Below are 18,476 nucleotides of genomic sequence, written 5' to 3' on the forward strand. Positions count from 1 at the left end.
CCGCCGGGGACGACTCCCATGGTCAGGGCGAGAGGGACTCCGCATCTCTGCAGGCTCAGCACTTGGCTCCTCACGTCTAGACATCACTCCAGTCTCTCAACTCTTGGGTGGCTCGTTGTTTTTGGGGTTTTCTCCGTGGGTTTGGAGTCGGGGTCCCACAAAGCATGCTGGTCTTGGAGTCACTTTGCATAACCCCCCCCACCCTCTCAGGTGTCTTCCCTATGCTGGGAAGAGTACACCTTAGCCTGGGGAAGGGTCATTACCTCGCCCTAGCCAGGGCATTTACTAATACAAAAGGAGCGATAAGTTACAACGACCTGTGATTACAATAACAAAACATGCAGAACCTTGGCAGGGACAGAGATATGGCTGCCTTTTTGTAACTTTTTCTCACAAAAAAATATTAACCGAATTTTTGTTCATAACAGGTTGCTCCTGTAGAAGGGATAGATTGGACAAGCTGGCAGTCAGGGCAAGCACGTACAATGGCTTGTGCTTACTCTAGGGAGATGTGAAAATCTCGTTTGAGTGCCTGTGCATTTTGGTAAAAAAAAAGGCATGACTCAATTTAGCTTGTTCAGTAATGTTAGGCAAGGTAGCTGCAGGAAGCACTGAAGTGGAATATTCAATGTCTGCTGCAACCCTTTCCCCAGACTCTGCTAATACCAGTGCATCAGCTTGTGCATTTCCTTCTGCCATAAATCCTGGGAGACCAGAATGAGCTCTGATCTGAGAAACAAAATAAGGATTATATCTGTATAACAAAATTTGATAAAGACAGGTAAGCCAAAGACACAACTTGTCATTGTTAATGAAATAAACAGGGCCAGGAGACTTCTTTCTCCTTTTTAATGCCTTTATTAAAAGTGATCAGCTCAGGATTGGGCGGCTCGGCAGGGCTGCAGTCCCCGTCACGTCTCCCAGGGCGACTCAGAGGAGGAGGACATGCGCAGCTCTATCCACTAGGGGCAGAGCCAGGGGATCCGGTCCTCGTGGGAGCCTTTAGGGCGTGGTGTCCCCCGTCAGATGTTATTTTCTCAGTGCGGTCCCCCTCAGTCTCGGCGCTGGGGACGACTCCCATGGTCAGGGCGAGAGGGACTCTGCATCTCTGCAGGCTCAGCACTTGGCTCCTCACGTCTGGACATCACTCCAGTCTCTCAATTCTTAGGTGGCTCGTTGTTTTTGGGGTTTTCTCTGTGCGTTTTGGAGTCGAGGTCTCAAAGCATGCTGGTCTTTGGAGTCACTTTGCATAACCCCCCCCACCCTCTCAGGTGTCTTCCCTATGCTGGAAGAGAGCACTGCCTCGGGGAAGGGCCATCACTCCACCCAGCCAGGGCTTTTACTAATACAAAGGAGGAGATAAGCTACAACGACCCGTGATTACAATAACAAAGCACCAAGAACCCTGGCAGAGACAGAGACCTGGCTGCGTCCCTGTAACTCTTTCTCAAAAAAAAAATATTAACCGAATTTTTGTTCATAACAGTTAACATCCTTTAAAACAGACCCTTCAATTCTCTTCAAACATTAGCAACATATGCTGAATCAGTGACTAGGTTAAAAGGTTCTGGAAAGAGCTGAAATGTTCTTACAACTGCTGCCAATTCAACAATCTGAGGAGAACCTTCAACTTTTTGAACATCTTGTTCCCAGGCTTTAGTATCTTTATTTTGCCATGTAACTACTGCCTTGTGTGTTTGTCCTGACCCATCAGTGAAAAGAGTAACTGCATCTAAACGTTCTTCACTGATCAGGGGTTTTTCTTTGTAGCATAATTTAGCTTTGATCAATTTGCGTGCTGGATAATGAATGGAACAAACACCTGGAAAATCTATCAAGGCATAAAGCAAATCTTCTGACTTTTGCATAGCCCATTCAAAGTAGTTTTTAATCATAGGTAAATAGATGATTGCAAATTCGCGACCTGCTATAGAAAGAAGCCTAACTCTGCCATTGATAATAATTCAAGATATCATGTCTAAAGATGTGAAGATTGTCTTTGGTGCCCTGCAAGAAAGAAAAATCCATTTGATTATTAACAACAGATCTTTCTGAGAGGAGTGAAATAAACAGGGCCAGGAGACTTCTTCTCCTTTATAATGCCTTTATTAAAAGTGATCAGCTCAGGATTGGGCGGCTCGGCAGGGCTGCAGTCCCCGTCACGTCTCCCAGGGCGACTCAGAGGAGGAGGATATGTGCAGCTCCGTCCACTAGGGGCAGAGCCGGGGGATCCAGTCCTCGTGGGAGCTTTTTAGGGCTTGATGTCCCCGTCAGATGTTACTTTGCCTGGCTCGGTCCTGTCTGGTCCTGGCGTCCGGACGACTCTCTGCTCAGGGCGAGAGGGGCTCCGAAGGTGTTCAGCATCTCTGCAGGCTCAGCACTCGGCTCCTCACGTCCAGACATCACTTTAGTCTCTCAACTCTTATTTGGCTCGTTGTTTTTGGGGTTTTCTCGTTGCATCTCGAGTCGGGGTCCCACAAAGCATTCTGGACTTTGGAGTCACTTTGCATAACCCCCCCCACCCTCTCAGGTGTCTTCCCTATGCTGGAAGGGCGCACTGCCTCGGGGAAGGGCCATTTCCCCACCCAGCCAGGCTTTTTACTAATACAAAAGAAGGAGATAAGCCTTAACGACCCGGTATTACAATAACAAAGCACTAAGAATCCTGGCAGCGCCTGAGACCTGGCTGCCCCCCTGCAACTCTTTCTCACAAAAAAATATTAACTGAATTTTTGTTCATAACAAGGAGTCCTCTTGGAAAATGAGGCCATACAGTCTCAGCGTTTCTCCTAAAACTGCAAGGAAAAAAGGTTTATCTGGAACATAGCGATGTGTTTGTCTATTTTGCAGAGCATCATAATTGTCTCTAAAGCCTTGCAGGCTTCAGGAGTAAGAGATCTGGAGGATGATTTTTTGGCTCCCTCTGTGTTTCTTGCTGCTGGTGGCGACCTGCATGGCAATGACATGCAGGTCCCGCTGTATTGAATTTGCAGCGACCCCCGTGGCAGAGAGGAATGATGCATCTGACTCCATCTTATCAGAAGGCAAATTAATTACTTTATTATACTATATTATTCTACACTATATTACATTACATCTAAACTGAATCTGGCAAGCACTCAACTCTGCACACAACTGCACAGAATCTTGTGACTGTCAGCCGACAGTCCCGACTCACACACACACTTGGCTCTGATAGGCCAAGGAAACAAAACACCATCACTTTGGGTAAACAATCTCCATACTGCATTCTACTTTGGCACAAACACAGGCACAGCAAATAAGATAAGAATTGTTTTTCCTTTCTCTGAGGTTCAGAGAATGTGAAACCCAGAAATATTCTTGGGAAGAATTGTGCCTTGCTTTTCTCTGTGAAGAGAAATGTGGCTACACCGCTGCCCCTGCAGAGTCAACTTCCAACCCCCATGCACCTTGGCCATGGAGCCCATTCCAGCCCTGCCATACACCCAAGGGTGGAAGCACAGCTCTACTATTTGTCATGGACTGATCCAAACTGAACTGGAAAATGCCCCTGAACATCTACAATATATTGATAACGACATTGTGTGGGGCAATAAGGCAGAAGAAATATTTTAGAAAGGGAAGAAAATTCAGATTCTTTGGAAAACTGTCCTATGGTGACATTATGATGCTTGTATCCCCATTCATGTGTTCTGTTTATGCTGGATATTATGTTCTGTGCCTTTAAGACTGGCTCTGAAGAGTGAAAGTTTTGTTTTGGTTTCTTATCAGCTACTCTGTCGCAGACATTTTTTCATAAAATCCTCTCTTTTAGGATTTGTCCTTTCTGGGAAGCTGGGGCCCCAGAAGAAAAATGTAAACAATAATTATCTGCTGATGTGGAATGCAGTAGGTGCAGTGGTGATTGGTCTTCTGTGAGTGTTTGGATTTGCTGACCACTCACGGGAGAGTTTGTCCTTGCTTTCTGCTGAACACAGAACTTTGTTATGCATTCTTTCCTATTCTATTCTTAGCTTAGCAAGCCTCTGCAACTTCTCTCTTTATTCCTTTTAGTATAGTAATAATGTAGTATATATCATATATCAATAAATCTAGCCTTCTGATCATGAACCAAGATTCTCGTCCACTTCTCTCACCCTGAAGACCTTCATCAGGTCGCTGTAATACTACTCCCCCATGGCTGGCGGGATACAGAGACTGGGCAGTACATAGTGCTGCTTTTGCTTTTTTGCTTTTCGCTTTGCTCTCTCTCTCTCTTGCTTCTGCTTTGCTTCTGCTTGCTCTTGCTTCTGCTCGCTCTTGCTTCTGCTCATTAGCTAGTTTAGCTAAACAGTCCAAATTTCTTCCTGGACTGTTTCTCCTTTCCTTTTTTTGGATCAACTTGAACCTGCTCCGGACTGGGACCTGGGAACACCACGAGTTTGCACCCTATGGCTGCAGCAGCTGCCTCAGCGCCAGAGGGACTGATAACAGAGTGACCACCCCCAAGAGAGAGACTTTCTGAATTTGTCATCTTTTCAGAGCGGTGAAAGAGTGTTGTCATCCGTTATTGTTCGTTTTGTCTGCTGGGTGGGAGAGGTGCTGTGTCTGTTAAATAAACAGGTTCTTTCCACTTCTCTCTGAGGAATTCTTCCCGAACCAGTTGGCAGGAGGGGCCGTGTGGGTTTGCTTACTGGAGGGGCCCCCCTTTGGAGATTCTCTACCAAATTTGCCCTAAACCAGGACAAAAACTGAGTTTGCCAAAAAGAAAAGAAAGATCAAGGGACCTTCGGAATAAAATGGCAGGGTGGACGCTGTCATGTGCTTACAGAGGTGATTAACAAAATAGCAACTTTTCTCACCAGCTAACAAGAAGGAAACACAAGCTTTTCTAGGCCTTGTGGGGTTCTGGAGAATGCATGTTCTAGGTTTATAGCCAGCTTCTGAGCCCCCTCTGTCAAATGATCTGAAAGAAGAACCTCTTCAAGTGGGGTCTTGAGCAATAAAAGTTCTTTCATGAGAGAGAGAAAGGGGGAGAGAGAAAGAACAGAGAGAGAAAGGGGGAGAGAGAAGGGAGAGAGAAAGAACAGAGAGAGAAAGGGGGAGAGAGAAGGGAGTGAGAAAGAAAGGAGGAGAGAGAGAATGGGAGAGAAGAGAGGAGAGAGGGAAGAGAGACAAAGAGGGATGAATGAGGAGAGGGAGAGCAAAGTGGAAGTAGAAAGAGGGAGAGAAAAGAGGAGAGAGCAGAAGACAGTCACCACCTGTGGATCTTACAGCATCCTCTGAGTTCTCCTTCACCCTGGACTTTGTTGTGGGGATCCCAGAGTCATTTTTCTGGGGGTACCAACTTTACACAGTCCAAGTTTTGGGTATCTATGGGGTGATCACAATGGCATGCATAAAACTTGGGATGATATGTGTATTAGCAGTTGCTTCTGTCCAGATGCATTACCCAGTATGTGCTACCCAGATCTCACCTCTGCCCAGCCTGGAATTAGCACCTTCCTATCACAAATTCCTCCCCTCTGTGCTTATCTCAAGTTCCTGTTCCTGTGGCTTTTGGCAGGTTCTCTCTGTGGCCTTGACAGTGTTTGAGATGGGCAACTGTGCCTTTTTGTCACAGACATTTTTTCATAGAAATCCTTTCTTTCACATTTGTCCATCTTCTGGGAAGCAGAGCCCCAGAAGAAGAATGTAAACAATTGTTATCAGCTGCTGTGAAATGTAGCAGGTGTCCCTGTGATTGGCTCATCTTCCATGTGTACCATTAAAGGCCAATCACGGGAGCAGCTCAGGGACAGATTCCCTGGACACAGAACTTTGTTATTCATTCTTTCTATTCTATTCTTAGCTGAGCAGCTCTCTGCAACTTCTCTTCTTATTCTTTTTAGTATAGTTATAATGTATTATATATCATATATAAATAAATCAAGCCTTCTGATCAAGAAACAAGATTCTTGTCCTTCTCTCACCACAGTGACCGTCTAAGGTCACTGTAATACCTTTTAAGTCCTTACACCACCCAGCACCATCAATGTTACCCCTAAGTTATATCTCCCAGTGCCAGATCTGGATGTCTCTTGAACACCTCCAGGGATGGTGACTCTTCCACTTCCCTGGGCAACCTATTCCAATGCCTGACCACCCTAACAGTGATTTTTTTTTCCTAATATCTAATCTGAATCTCCCCTGTCTCAGCTTAAGGCCATTTCCTCTGGTCCTCTCACTGCAGGTATGGCAGAAGAGACTGGCTCCCACCTCACTACAACCTCCTTTCACATAATTGTAGAGAGAGGTTAGGTGCCCCTGAGCCTCCTCTTCTCTAGACTAAACAACCACAGCTCCCTCAGTCATTCCTCATAAGACATGTTTTCTAGACCCTTCATGAGACTTGTTGCCCTTCTCTAGACATGCTCCAGCACCTCAATGTCCTTTTTGAAGTGAGGGGCCCAAAACTGAATGCAGTAATCAAGGTGCAGCCTCACCAGTGCTGAGTACAGGGGAAAGATCACTGCCCTAGTCCTGATGCTTACACTATTTCTGATACAGGCCAGGATGCCATAGGCCTTCTTGGCCACACTGCTGGTTCATATTGACCTACGTGTCAACCAGCACCCTCTGGTCCCTTTCTGCCAAACAGCCCTCAAGCCACTCTTCCCTCAGCCTGTAGCGCTGCATGGGGTTCCTGTGACTCAGGTGCAGGACCCAGCACTTTGTCTTATTGAACTTCATGCAGTTGTCCTCAGCCCATTGATTGAGTCTATCCAGATGTCACTGCAGTCTTCCTATCCTTGAGCAGATCAGCACTCCCACCCAACTTGGTATTGTCTGCAAATTTACTGAGGATTCACTTGACCCCTTTGTCCAGATCATCAATAAACATGTTAAACAGGACCACCCCCAAAACTGAGCCCTGGGGAAAACAGCTAGTGACTGGCCACCAACTGGATTTAGCTCCATATACCATAACTTTCTGGGCCTGTCCATCCAGCTGTTTTTTTACCCATCTAAGAGTCCACCCATGCAAGCCACAAGCAGCCAGTTTTTCTAAGAGGGTGCTGTGGGAGATGGTGTCAGATGCTTTATTGAACTCTAAATAGGCTACATCTGCAGCCTTTCCCTCATCTACTAAGTGGGTCACTTTGTCATAGAAGGTGTCTTAGTTTAAGACAATTTAAGGTGGATGCAAATGAGTTACCTCTTTAGTTTTAATGAATCCTTTCCCACCAATAAGAAGAAACTAATACAAGTAGATATAAGTGAAAAAATAAGTTTACTAAAAAATGAAACATCAACAAGCAAAAGATAAGTTGTAGACACTAGTTACAAAGTTGCTGAAATCCCACAGACTCCCTGTGAACAGAGAAACCCAAAATGGCAAAGTGTCTCCTTCCCCAAGAGGGTGCTCGCCACTTGTGTAGAGAGACAAAGGGAAAAGACAGTGGCAGCTCTCCCTCCAAGATGGCATGCTCTTCAGGTGCCTGTGTTGTCTGTGAGACAAAAGGGAGATGGCAGACTAACCCCACTCAGTGCACCCTTGCTCCTGGGGAAAAAAAACCAAACAAACAGGAAAGTAGGAGCTTATGAAGCAGTTTAGTGGAAGATGGGAATTGCTGATGTTTGTGAGGGTCAGTGTTACTGCTTCTTGATGCCTGCCACCCACTGGACTTTGCTGGAGGTGGCACTGCTGTCTTGGGTCTCCGCTTTCATGGGGGGGGGGGGAAGAAAATGGACTCTCAGGCACTCATGCATGGCAGCCCAACCCCAGACCAGCTTAGACTTCGCACTGCTGACAGGTGTTGCAAATTTTACTCTGAAACAGTTTTTGATCATGAAATGCAGCTTCTTGAGTTGCTACTTTTGTGAGTCCAGTAACCTGCCTGAAACAACCCCCTCCAGATGCCAGAGAGAAACAGAAAATAAACCACAAAAGGGAGCCGTTGCCTTGAGCAAGAGCTACAAGGTGAAAGAGAGAGAGAGAGCCAAAATGGCAAGAGAGAGAGGGCTCCCTGCATGCTCCAACTTTTAAAAGCCCCGGGCAACTCCTGCCCCACCACTGCACTGCAGGGTCTTAAAGAGACAGTAACAATTTTGGGCACCGATAGATATGGAATACAATAACATTTTGGGTTACTCAGGACAAAGGAGATCAGGTTGGTCAAGCAGAACCTTCCTTTTGTAAATCCATGTTGGCCAGGGCCTGATCCTCTCATTGTCCTTCATGTGCCATGTAGTGGCACTCAGGATCATCCATAACTTTGCCTGGCACCAAAGTAAGGCTGACAGGCCTGTAGTTCCCTGGATCATCCCTCCAACTCTTCTTGTAGATGGACATTACATTTACTAATTTCCAATTAGCTGGAACTTCTCTGGTTAACCAGGATTGCTGGTATATGATTGAGAGTGGTTTGGCAAGTTCTTTTGCCAGTTTCCTCATTACTCTGGGGTGGATCCCCTCTGGGCCCATAGACCTTTGGGTATCTAATTGGCATAGCAGGTCACTAACCATCTCCTCTTGGATTATGGGGCCTTCATCCAGCTCCTGATCCCTACCTTCCAGCTCAGGGAGCTGGTTATCCTGAGGACAACTTGTCTTGATATTAAAGACTGAGGCAAAGAAGCCATCAAATACCTCTGCCTTTTCTTCATACTGATGCACAGACAGATGACTCTTCAACTAATTAAAGTTGAAAAGAAGAGTATTTATTGCAGCACACTGGACACATGTGGAATAATTTCCAAATACATGTGCAAGGAGTCACAGACTCCTGCTCTCTATTTATGCAGAAAAGGTTTTACATATCCAAGTGGTTTCTAAGGACACATAATACATAATCATTACCTACCCACTTTGTATTTTAATCAGCTGAAATAGACATTACTGCTGTGCAACTGTACTCCCTTAATTGGGTCTGTGGGATTTTGAAATAAGGGAGTGGGTGTATGGGAGGAAGAAAGCCATCTTCCTCATGGTGAACTCTTCACCCATGGCCAGTTGGCAGGACTTTTTGATCTGCTGGTCATGGTCCAAGCCTCTCCTAACTGTTTGATTATTCTTAAGGCAAGGTATTTCTATGGTCTCTGCTCCTTCACAATTGCTACATCTATCCCTGTCACTCCTAGCTTCTCTTTCCTAATGTATTTGTTACTCTTTAACTCAGGTACTTGATTCTTGCCACCTACATTACTAACTTAGCTTCTTAACTAATTTTAAAATCTTAACTAAAATATGCAATCTTCTACTATCTCAATTGTATTCCTAGCTGGCCCCTCGACTCATCTACAGTTTTCAATTATCCTAAATATATTTCCAGCTGACCCCTTGACTCAATACCCTGACACTACACTACACTACACTACACTACCCTCTGCATTCAATAAATGGAGATTCTCCTTGACCCCCCTTTTGCTGCAAATGTATTTATAGAAACTTTTTTTTGTCTTTAACTGCAGCGGTCAAATCAAGTTCTTGTTGGTCTTTTGTCCTTCTCATCTTTTCCCTATATATGTCCCTTGTGACATCCTTATAGTCCTTCCAAGTTATCTGTCTCTCCTTCCAGAGATGATAGATTTTTTTTCCCCTAAGTTCCAGCCTAAATTTTCTGTTTAACCAGGCTGGTCTTTCCCTGACAACTTGTCTTTCTACACATGGGGACAACCTGCTCCTGAATATTTAACAATTCCTTTTTAAAGCATATCTAGCCTTCCTGGACACCTTTGCGTTTCAGGACTGACTCCCCAGGTACTCTGTCAATAAATGTCCTAAACAGGCCAAAGACTGCCCACCAGAAGTCCAAGGTGGAATTTGGCAGACTTGTTAGGAACTGTCTGTGCTGAATACAATATTGTATGTAAGCCAATGAACTTTTTTAATAGCTTTGTTTCATCTATATTACACCTAAGCTTGTCAAATCAGGCTTTCCTATTACTGTTGTCTTTGAGACCCTCTCTGAACTAGTTCCAAAGGTTTGGCATGTTTCCCTCCCAGCTGTTCTTGAACCTTAGGTGTATCAGAAAGAAAACTGGTATGAGAGGAAGGATTCTGTTCTTTCATCCATCAATTCATTGATCCTTTTCTCAAAGTTAGTATCAGTGGAGTGTAATGGGACAGTGTCTTCACAGGAGCTTCACCTGTGATGAACCAAAAAAAGCCCCACAAAAAACTCCAATCACACAAACAAATGCTAATTTGCTATACAAGGTACAGATCTTTAATCTGCAGACTTCAACCTGTTTTCTCAGGCAAATTTTACACAAGCAGCCATGAACAATGTTAATGCATTGACATTTGCCCATTTGTTGTGAGAAAATAGGATTCTCTAAATCTAGTGGTCATTTCTTACTTCTCTAACTCTTGTTTTGATAGCTTGGTGTAGCTCTCAAAGCAAATTCTGCACCTCTTTTCTACCCCCCTGGCAAAATTAGTAAGTCAAGGTAATAAGTCCTGTAAATGTTAGGCTGGTATAAAGGTGTTTGGGTCCCTGTGCTAAGTAACTTCTCCAGTTCAAGTGAAAACCTGATCATATTTTTTGTTGCGTTTTTCTTGTTTAGTCTTTCAGTGAAAATGTGAGTTAAAACAAATGTCAGGCTCATATCTATAGGGAAGATTTTGCATAACAATTCTATAATTTGAAAACTTTAATCTCCTACTTTAAAACAGATAAATGGGGTACTGTCATGGTTTACTAAAATTATTTTTTTGTTTCAGTCACAGCTCCAGCACTACAAATGCCTCAGAAAATGTAGGTGTAGACAGATTAAATGGAAGAAATGCTTGTGATTATAGGATGCAGGAAAAAAACCAAATGGAGATGATTGCCTTGAATGTGGAGTTGGCAAACTTCTTAGTGGCTGTAGATTCTAAAAGATATGAAAGATTCAGTAGAAATGTTAGTGGCTCAATGTAATATTTCACAAATAAGCAAGTTGAATGTGCAACACCATTCTGTAATGATTTCTGTATAATGTGGGCTTTGACAAGCGTTATGCTATTTGCATTTCAGGTTTTATTTGCCATTTCTCTAGTGCTACCACTTCAGGTAAAGAGTAGGCTATCAACTGAACTTGGTGCCTTTTAAGCTCCTTTACAGTTCTGCTTTCTGAGACTGAAAAAGAAGAAAATTATATTTAGCAACTTCTGTATAGAGTTTCTGGTACTTCGTATGTAAATATCTTTGAAGTGGTTCTGATGATGTGCCATTCACAAACCTGGGAATTGTGTAGAAGAACAGTAATTGGCATGGCCCAGTGCTGGGGAATGCCCTAGCTGCTTTCTAGCATAAATGATCACGTTCCAGGGCATGGGAATATTTCCAGACAAGACTTAACTTATGAGTACAGATGTTAATCCTTGATTCTCCTAAATTCTTTATGGAATAAGGAATAGAAAGGACTCTTCACAAGGGGTTTTGGATGCTTTGGATGTAGGTTTAGGAGAGAATGCATCCTATTTATTTTGGGACAGTAATTCAGTACTCCTGTTTCCCTTTCAGAGGGTTTTAGTGGTTCCATTACAGTGGTTGTTTAAACATCTTTCAGAATGCAGTCACCCTTCCAGCACCACCCTTCTGGGATGAATAGATATGTTTGCCCTCTGTCAGGCTATTGCTTGCATATGAATGAACATATTGTGGTCTTTCATGGAAGTGCTGTGCATGAAGTATGCTTTTTAGGGTTGTGAGGAATTTCATTCTGATTTAGTGTGTATGTGTGTGAATATTAAGAGGCCTTGTTTACTATCTGGGTGATATAGTGGGGGGACAGTCTTGCATCTCAGGTAATGGTTCTTTTATGTAAGCAGGAGAGTGGAGAGACCACTCTATTTCCTCAGATGTTTCTTCCAGTGAACAGTAAAAGCTATTTTGAGCTGACTTTATTGACTGTATGGGTTGATTTCCTGCAGGCTTTTCTGTGTTTGATTGTGCATTACTGGAGTTGAGTATAGTTATAGTGTAGATGAACTAGTAAAATATTTCTATTAATCCTAACTCTAAGCAGACACATTCTGGAAGATAGCATGTCATGTAAGCTGCTGTATGTTAGAGCAGTTTTGCTCTAATTTCTAACTGTTCACTTTTTCTGTACCTCTTGGCCTGCCTTCCCTCCATGGTGTCCTGAGCTTCATTGTAACCTATGACTGTTGCAGTCACTTCAGGATAACATTTTTCGTTCTGTAGGTTATGAAATATGCTGTCAGCTTTGATAGTTTGAATATTTATAGATAGAAGAGGTTAGCAATATAAAATACTGTTCCTATTCATCATGCTTTGTCAGGAACTGTGAAATTTTACTTTTGCATGTGCTATCTTAAGTCTTGTGCAGCAAATGTGTGGCATGCCATGCTTTCACCAGTGATGCACCCCACAATTTTGGGAATGTGTAATCTGTAATAGTGTCAGCTTTGGAGCACTGCTTTGTATAAAGGATCCATTGCTCAAAGGTAATGAGCTGACTGTGTCAATTAATATGCAGCAGGCTTTGTGTCTGCTGATTGTTCTTCTGATTTAATGTATATGATGGTCTGTCTTACAAGCAGCAGTGGTGAATATTTAAGGACACAGTACAGTGTTGGAATGCTCCCTGGCATCCCACAGGCGCCTTATGCATCTTCAGGGCAACTATTTTAATCATTACACAGCTTCTGGCAGTCTACCATCCTAGAGACATTTTAGGAATGTGAAAAAGAGAGGCTGTATGCTCTGCTGATATAGTGATGCTCAGGATCCCTCTTTGCCCACTTTCTAGAGATCTGTGATGCTGCCTGTGTCTGAGATAGATGTAACTTGTTCAGGAGAGTTGGCTCTTTGGAAGAGCTGGATCTAAATAAGAGAATAGACCTTCTTGTCTGACACTGCTGCTCTCTACTAGACAAATGTTCTCTATTACAATATTTTACTTGTGTCCATAATCAGTAAAATGTCAAAGGCCATATTTTATGTAACAATTTTATTTGTGATAAATGCAGGCTGCTGTCCACAATTATAGTCTTATTCCTGATTCGTAGTGCTCATAAAGCTCTACAGTGAATAGAAGTGATATAGAAAAGTAACTCTCAAAAGTTAAATTTTCTGCCATGTATGTTCTGTGGTCAGATAGCCAGTTGATTGATTTGGGTTGCTGCTCAATTGCATGAACATTTCAGCCTCCCTGGAATGGCACTAAAAGTGAGGTGTTTGGGACAGGCAAGAAGGGGACAAGAACCATTAAGTCCCTTCATCAGTAGCCCACGCTTATGTTTATGTCTTCTTGTTTCATAACACTACTGAATTTTCCCTGTGTAGAGAAGGGAAATAAAAATACCTACTTCTCATCCCTTAAGCACTCAATCCAAACTTGTGACTGTATCAGCTAAGTTTAGTAGTTTAAATTGCAACACCTATATTTAAAACCAGGAGTTTGGTGAACTTGGATTTTTTTCTTTCTGTTGCAACTTTTCAGAGGCTATTTATTTTAGAGACTGTAGCAGACAGTCAAACTTCAGGCTCTGTAATTAGGAAATAGAGATGTAAGTTGCTTTTGAACCAAATTCTCATAATTTCTGAGGTGCGAAGTCTAGTTGTATGTCACTTGTATAAAAATAAACTGTCCATTTTTAGTGATCACAGAGCAAGTCTGTGATAGAGCTGAGCTGGATTTATGCTTCTGAGTCTGCTTTCTGTTTACAAACCCATGCTCTTTTCTTGCTTTGTTTAAATCTGATGTTGCCTTTAGTTTGTGCCTCTGACTGAAGGCTCCTTTTTCTTTACTGTTGTGATCTTGTCCTTGAACCAGTTTGGCAAAAAATTAGTTGTCTCTCTTTTCCTTCTTCTTGATTTAGCAATTTAAGGTTTGTTATCCTGTAGCTGAATCATAAAATGCTATACTGTAAAACTGTGTTAAACATTCTGTGTTTTGTATACTGTGGAAAAGAATATTTAGTTCTTTAATCAAGGAGAGTACAAAAATCAGTGAAAAGTATTAGCTACGATGTGCTTTTCTTTAAAGTCTGAATTTTCCTCTTTTGGGGAAAGCAGCAAGTTAGTATGTGCATGGAGAATGAGATTAGTGCTTAAGTGATGGTACCTGAAAGTTAGATTGTGACGTTCAGTTTCAGATATACATGGCATTTGTTTGAAGTCTTAGGGAAGCTTATGTTTAAAAACAAACAAACCCCCCCCCAAGAAACAAACCCAGAAACCACCCTTTAAAACGGAATTTTTTAAGAGCTAGGCTGAAGAAATTTAGCCTGTTTTAAGTGATGTTACAACTGTACTGGCTTCTTAAAAGCAGAGAACTTGTTCAACTTTAAAAACATTTATCATTTACCTTGAATCACTTGTTCCATTTTGATAGCCTCCTTCATATAGAAAATACAGCATGCGATGTCATTCTAAATGCAAGTCAAACAATGCTCTATCTTCTATGTGAAAGGAAGTATTCTCTATGTTTTTCCATGTTTGACACCATAGTGTTTTGAATAACCATGTTCCATATTCATATCAATTTTTTGTTTTTGTTCTTAATTTATTATGCACAGCACTTGTTCAGAAATTTGGGGACTGAGTACACCAAACACGATAGATCAGTGGGATACAACAGGCCTTTACAGCTTCTCTGAACAAACCAGGTGAATATTCTGCCCTCTTGCATCATAGAAATCTTGTGGGAGGGATTTGCTTTGGAGGGTCTGTAATGGGATGCTTTAGCTGTAAAATAGACTAAAATGCTTCCTAGGCCTCTCATGGTACAGCATTTTAAGATATTTGCTTGCCAGTGTAGAAATCCAAGTGTTATCAGCTGATGTTTTGACCAATGAAATTCTAATTCTGCAATATTGATTTTTCATGACAGTGCTATTGAAAGAATGAGAAGACTTCTTAAATGCAAGCTCTAATATGATTTGGTATTTATATTAATGAAGTTGGGAAGCTTGATTCTTTAGGCCTAATCTTACAAAGTATTTTAACTGCTTTGTATGTCAAAAGCTTTCAGTTAAATCTTGCTAATTGGCTCAGATATGAGCTACTAAAGAATTGTTTATAAATTCTTCAGTAGTTAATGGCAGGCAAATTCTAAACAGTGTCTTTATTTTTTCATGTCATATTACTTGATTTCTGTATTGAGGTTTGTCTCCCATCCCATAACAATCATAAACATCTGCATTTGTGTAAGCATATGCAGTCTGTCTTAAAACTAGCAAAATTATTTCAGTTGGTAATAAGGCAGATGAAGTCAAGAAGATAAACTGTACAGTCCTTAAAAGATGTGCATTCATGCTTTTTACATTGCAGTTATACTGCCATGTGGATCACTTGAGCAGCTGACTGCTTATAGGCTTATTTGCAGTCCTTTGGGAGTTCTTAAAGCCATAAAGCATCTATGCCACAGCAAAGCTTTGAGGTTTAGTAGTGGAAGGGACTATTAAGTGTGTGATTTTTTTTTTAACAACTCTCTTCTGCATTTAAAAAGATATATGAAGCAATCATCCTAAATACTTGGTTGGAGGTAAAGTGGCTTTTAATGAATTCTAAATTTAACTGCCAATGATTAGAGCAACCCAAATACAAGTTAAGAGACTACTGATATGATCATTTTTATCACATTTGAAGCTTTTCAACAAGAGTACAAATGTCACTAGCAGTATCAATCCACTGAATTCTGAAAATCATTAAACTACCCATCCCATGTGTGTACACTCTTGCTTAAGTGGCTAAGAGCATGCATTCTGTAAAAACTTTTTAACATCTTATCCCTCCAGATCTCTCGATGGCCGTCTACAGGTATCTCATCGTAAAGGATTACCACATGTTATTTACTGTCGTTTGTGGCGTTGGCCAGATCTTCACAGTCACCATGAACTTAAAGCAATCGAAAACTGTGAATATGCTTTTAATCTTAAAAAAGATGAAGTATGTGTAAACCCTTACCACTACCAGAGGGTGGAGACACCAGGTAGGAAGACTATTTCTGACTTTGTATAGCATCTGTATGCGCTTGATCAGCATGTTATAAGTGAAAAAGAGAAAAATGCTTTCTCTTGCCAAAAGTTCAAGATTCTTAGAGATACAGCTTTTGCGAAAACCACCCCTGATAGTTTTTAATAGTAAAGTTACTGAAAAATCTTTATGAATGTGGAGATATCTTTACTCCGATAAACATTTCCAGGACCTCTAGTAGTTTCCAGATGGCTAAATATGGCCCAGACTTAAAAGGAGAACAGAGATGATTCACCTTTGCTACTGTGGAATAGTCTTAGTCAAGAGGCACTTCAGGAATCTGTTTCTACCACTATCAGTGCAATCATAATACTAGCAGTACAGACATTCAGAAAATTTCAAAACATCTGAAGATATTGTTAGATGGTTTAGATAGATATTTTTTCCTTTTAGCTCACAGAAGCGTGCATTTTGAGGGTCTTACCAATGCTTTGAATTTTGCTTTTCCAGTCTTGCCTCCTGTACTAGTGCCACGGCACACTGAGATTCTAACAGAACTGCCACCTCTTGATGACTATACCCATTCCATTCCTGAAAACACTAACTTTCCAGCTGGAATTGAACCACAGAGCAATTACATACCAGGTATTTTCTTAACTTTCACTGTAAACAGTATGTTTGACACTGTGCCGCTGAAACAAAGATGATAATTTTATGCTCCTAAGTGATCAAATTAATTGCAAGATGTGCCAATAAGTTAGATCTAGTTGTTTTTGTGTATTAGTTCCAATGGAAATACCTGAACATTGCTGTTTGCAGAACACAATCCTGTGTGAAATGATATTGCTTACTTGGTTTCAGTAGCTTATTTAAGATTCAGAATGCTAAAGAGTGAAAAACAGACCTTTGTCTTATGCTTTTAATCTGTTTTACAAGCATATAGGGGTTGCCAAATGCTGTGTGTTGGAGATTGAGAAGCAGTTTACTACTCAGTCTCACCAGATGTAGTTTGTGGAGAAAACTTTAAGTTTCAAATGAGTGACTTAGTGTTTTGATCTGCAGTCCACAACTGATCACGGTCTGCTTTGTGTGTTTGTTACTATTGTGTGCACAGCTTTGTCTTTTTAGTATGAAAGAGCAACCTAACAATATTAAAATCAAAGAATTCCTTCTTCCCCTTCTTTGCCCCTTCCCCACCCCAAGGCTACCCTGCTACAGTGCACCCAAAACCTGGTACTGTTACTGAAACATAAAATCAGTGAACTTTGTTTCCTGCCCCAACTTTGTGTTTCCTATCCCTTTAGGAAGTTGCCTGGAGTGTAAAACCAAGTAAAGCTGAAGCTTTCTCATAAATGTTTAATGCAGCTATGTTATGAACAAGCTGAAAATTCAGATCTAGACTCTCTTGAAGAATAAAATTACTTGAAACTCAAATATGTGTAATATAGAAATTGTATCTATGTGTCTTAGGTTATTGTTTGTGTTTTCTTTAAATGCATCCAAGAATTGAAATGGCATTAAAAATGTAATAAATTTGTTCTCATCTGTTTAATCTGGGCCATGTTTGTTGTCACCTAGGGACAGCAGATCTTTAAAGAGCAATTTAAGGGGATAGAAATTGGTGCTGCTTTCCTAACTGATGCATGCCTTTTTTGACTCCATCTGAGGGCTTTTGATACCATTTCCTAACAACTTACTGGAAAGCTACCATTTGCAAATCCAGTGCTATGGAAATGAGCTAAAGCAGCTAGGTAGTTACTTGCAGGAAGTATGTTCAAGGTGATTGTGGGTATTCACATGATTTTCAAATGACTATGCAGTTAACCGCACCTTGCATCCTTATCTTTGTCACTGACACCCTCCTGTTATATTAATGGCATCTTACTTTATTTGACCTGGCTGACTTAATCTTGAACACTTAGCTAGGTTCTGATAAATCTTGTGTGTCTTGACAGCCTGCTTCAGAGAAGCATTTTCTTTAGCAGTAGGCCAAACTAAGACTGTAGTAGCTTTGCACCACAATACTGTCTCAGTACATGGTCTACAGAGAGGTTGGTTTCACTTACAGCTGGGAAGATGGCAGTCGTGAAGGTGCAGGATGGCTCTTGGGGCTATATGTTCCATTAATACTACTACATGGAGGAAATCTCTATTCAGACAGAGATTAGTTATGGAAAATAATCTATGCCAACGACTCTAGATTAGCAACTGGAAACAGGAAGTGTGAGTTGGATTGGAAATGGTAATTGACCTTTTACCATGGCTGTGGCCTTTATAATGAACGATTTGGAGAAGGGTGGAGTCCACTTTATCACAATGAATTCAATAAAAATGTTCAAAATTAGTATGATTTTTGTTATCATAATTCTTGATAGTGAAGATTTCCTTTAATCGTCCTTTTAAATTCTCGTTTGAATTTTGTCACATCTATATGTAGCTCACTAGTTTTTACAGAGTGAACCAAGGATAATTCTTTTGGTTAATTTTTTTTAATCAACTGACTTAATCTAATTTCCTGTCGCTGACTTCCTTCTGACCTTAATATATTGCTGTAAATCTCAGCCATGATATTTGATATAATTTGATTTTAATTCTTGGGCA

The 18,476-nt window shown here is 41.4% G+C and overlaps 1 protein-coding gene across 3 annotated transcripts in view; it reads left to right on the forward strand.

Annotated features, from left to right (window-relative positions):
* The window catches only part of LOC141726825 (mothers against decapentaplegic homolog 2-like), a 95,407-nt gene that overhangs the window by 45,557 nt on the left and 31,374 nt on the right, over nt 1-18,476 (forward strand). For 2 of the 3 annotated variants that reach the window (XM_074531900.1, XM_074531901.1), the window contains exons 3-5: nt 14,477-14,566; nt 15,698-15,891; nt 16,386-16,520. In XM_074531900.1, coding sequence (XP_074388001.1) covers nt 14,477-14,566; nt 15,698-15,891; nt 16,386-16,520 — 419 coding nt within the window. The remainder of the gene's footprint in view (nt 1-14,476; nt 14,567-15,697; nt 15,892-16,385; nt 16,521-18,476) is intronic. The other variant, XM_074531902.1, reaches the window with a different exon arrangement.

This window comes from Zonotrichia albicollis, chromosome W (genome assembly GCF_047830755.1).
Source record: "Zonotrichia albicollis isolate bZonAlb1 chromosome W, bZonAlb1.hap1, whole genome shotgun sequence".
Taxonomy (NCBI): domain Eukaryota; kingdom Metazoa; phylum Chordata; class Aves; order Passeriformes; family Passerellidae; genus Zonotrichia; species Zonotrichia albicollis.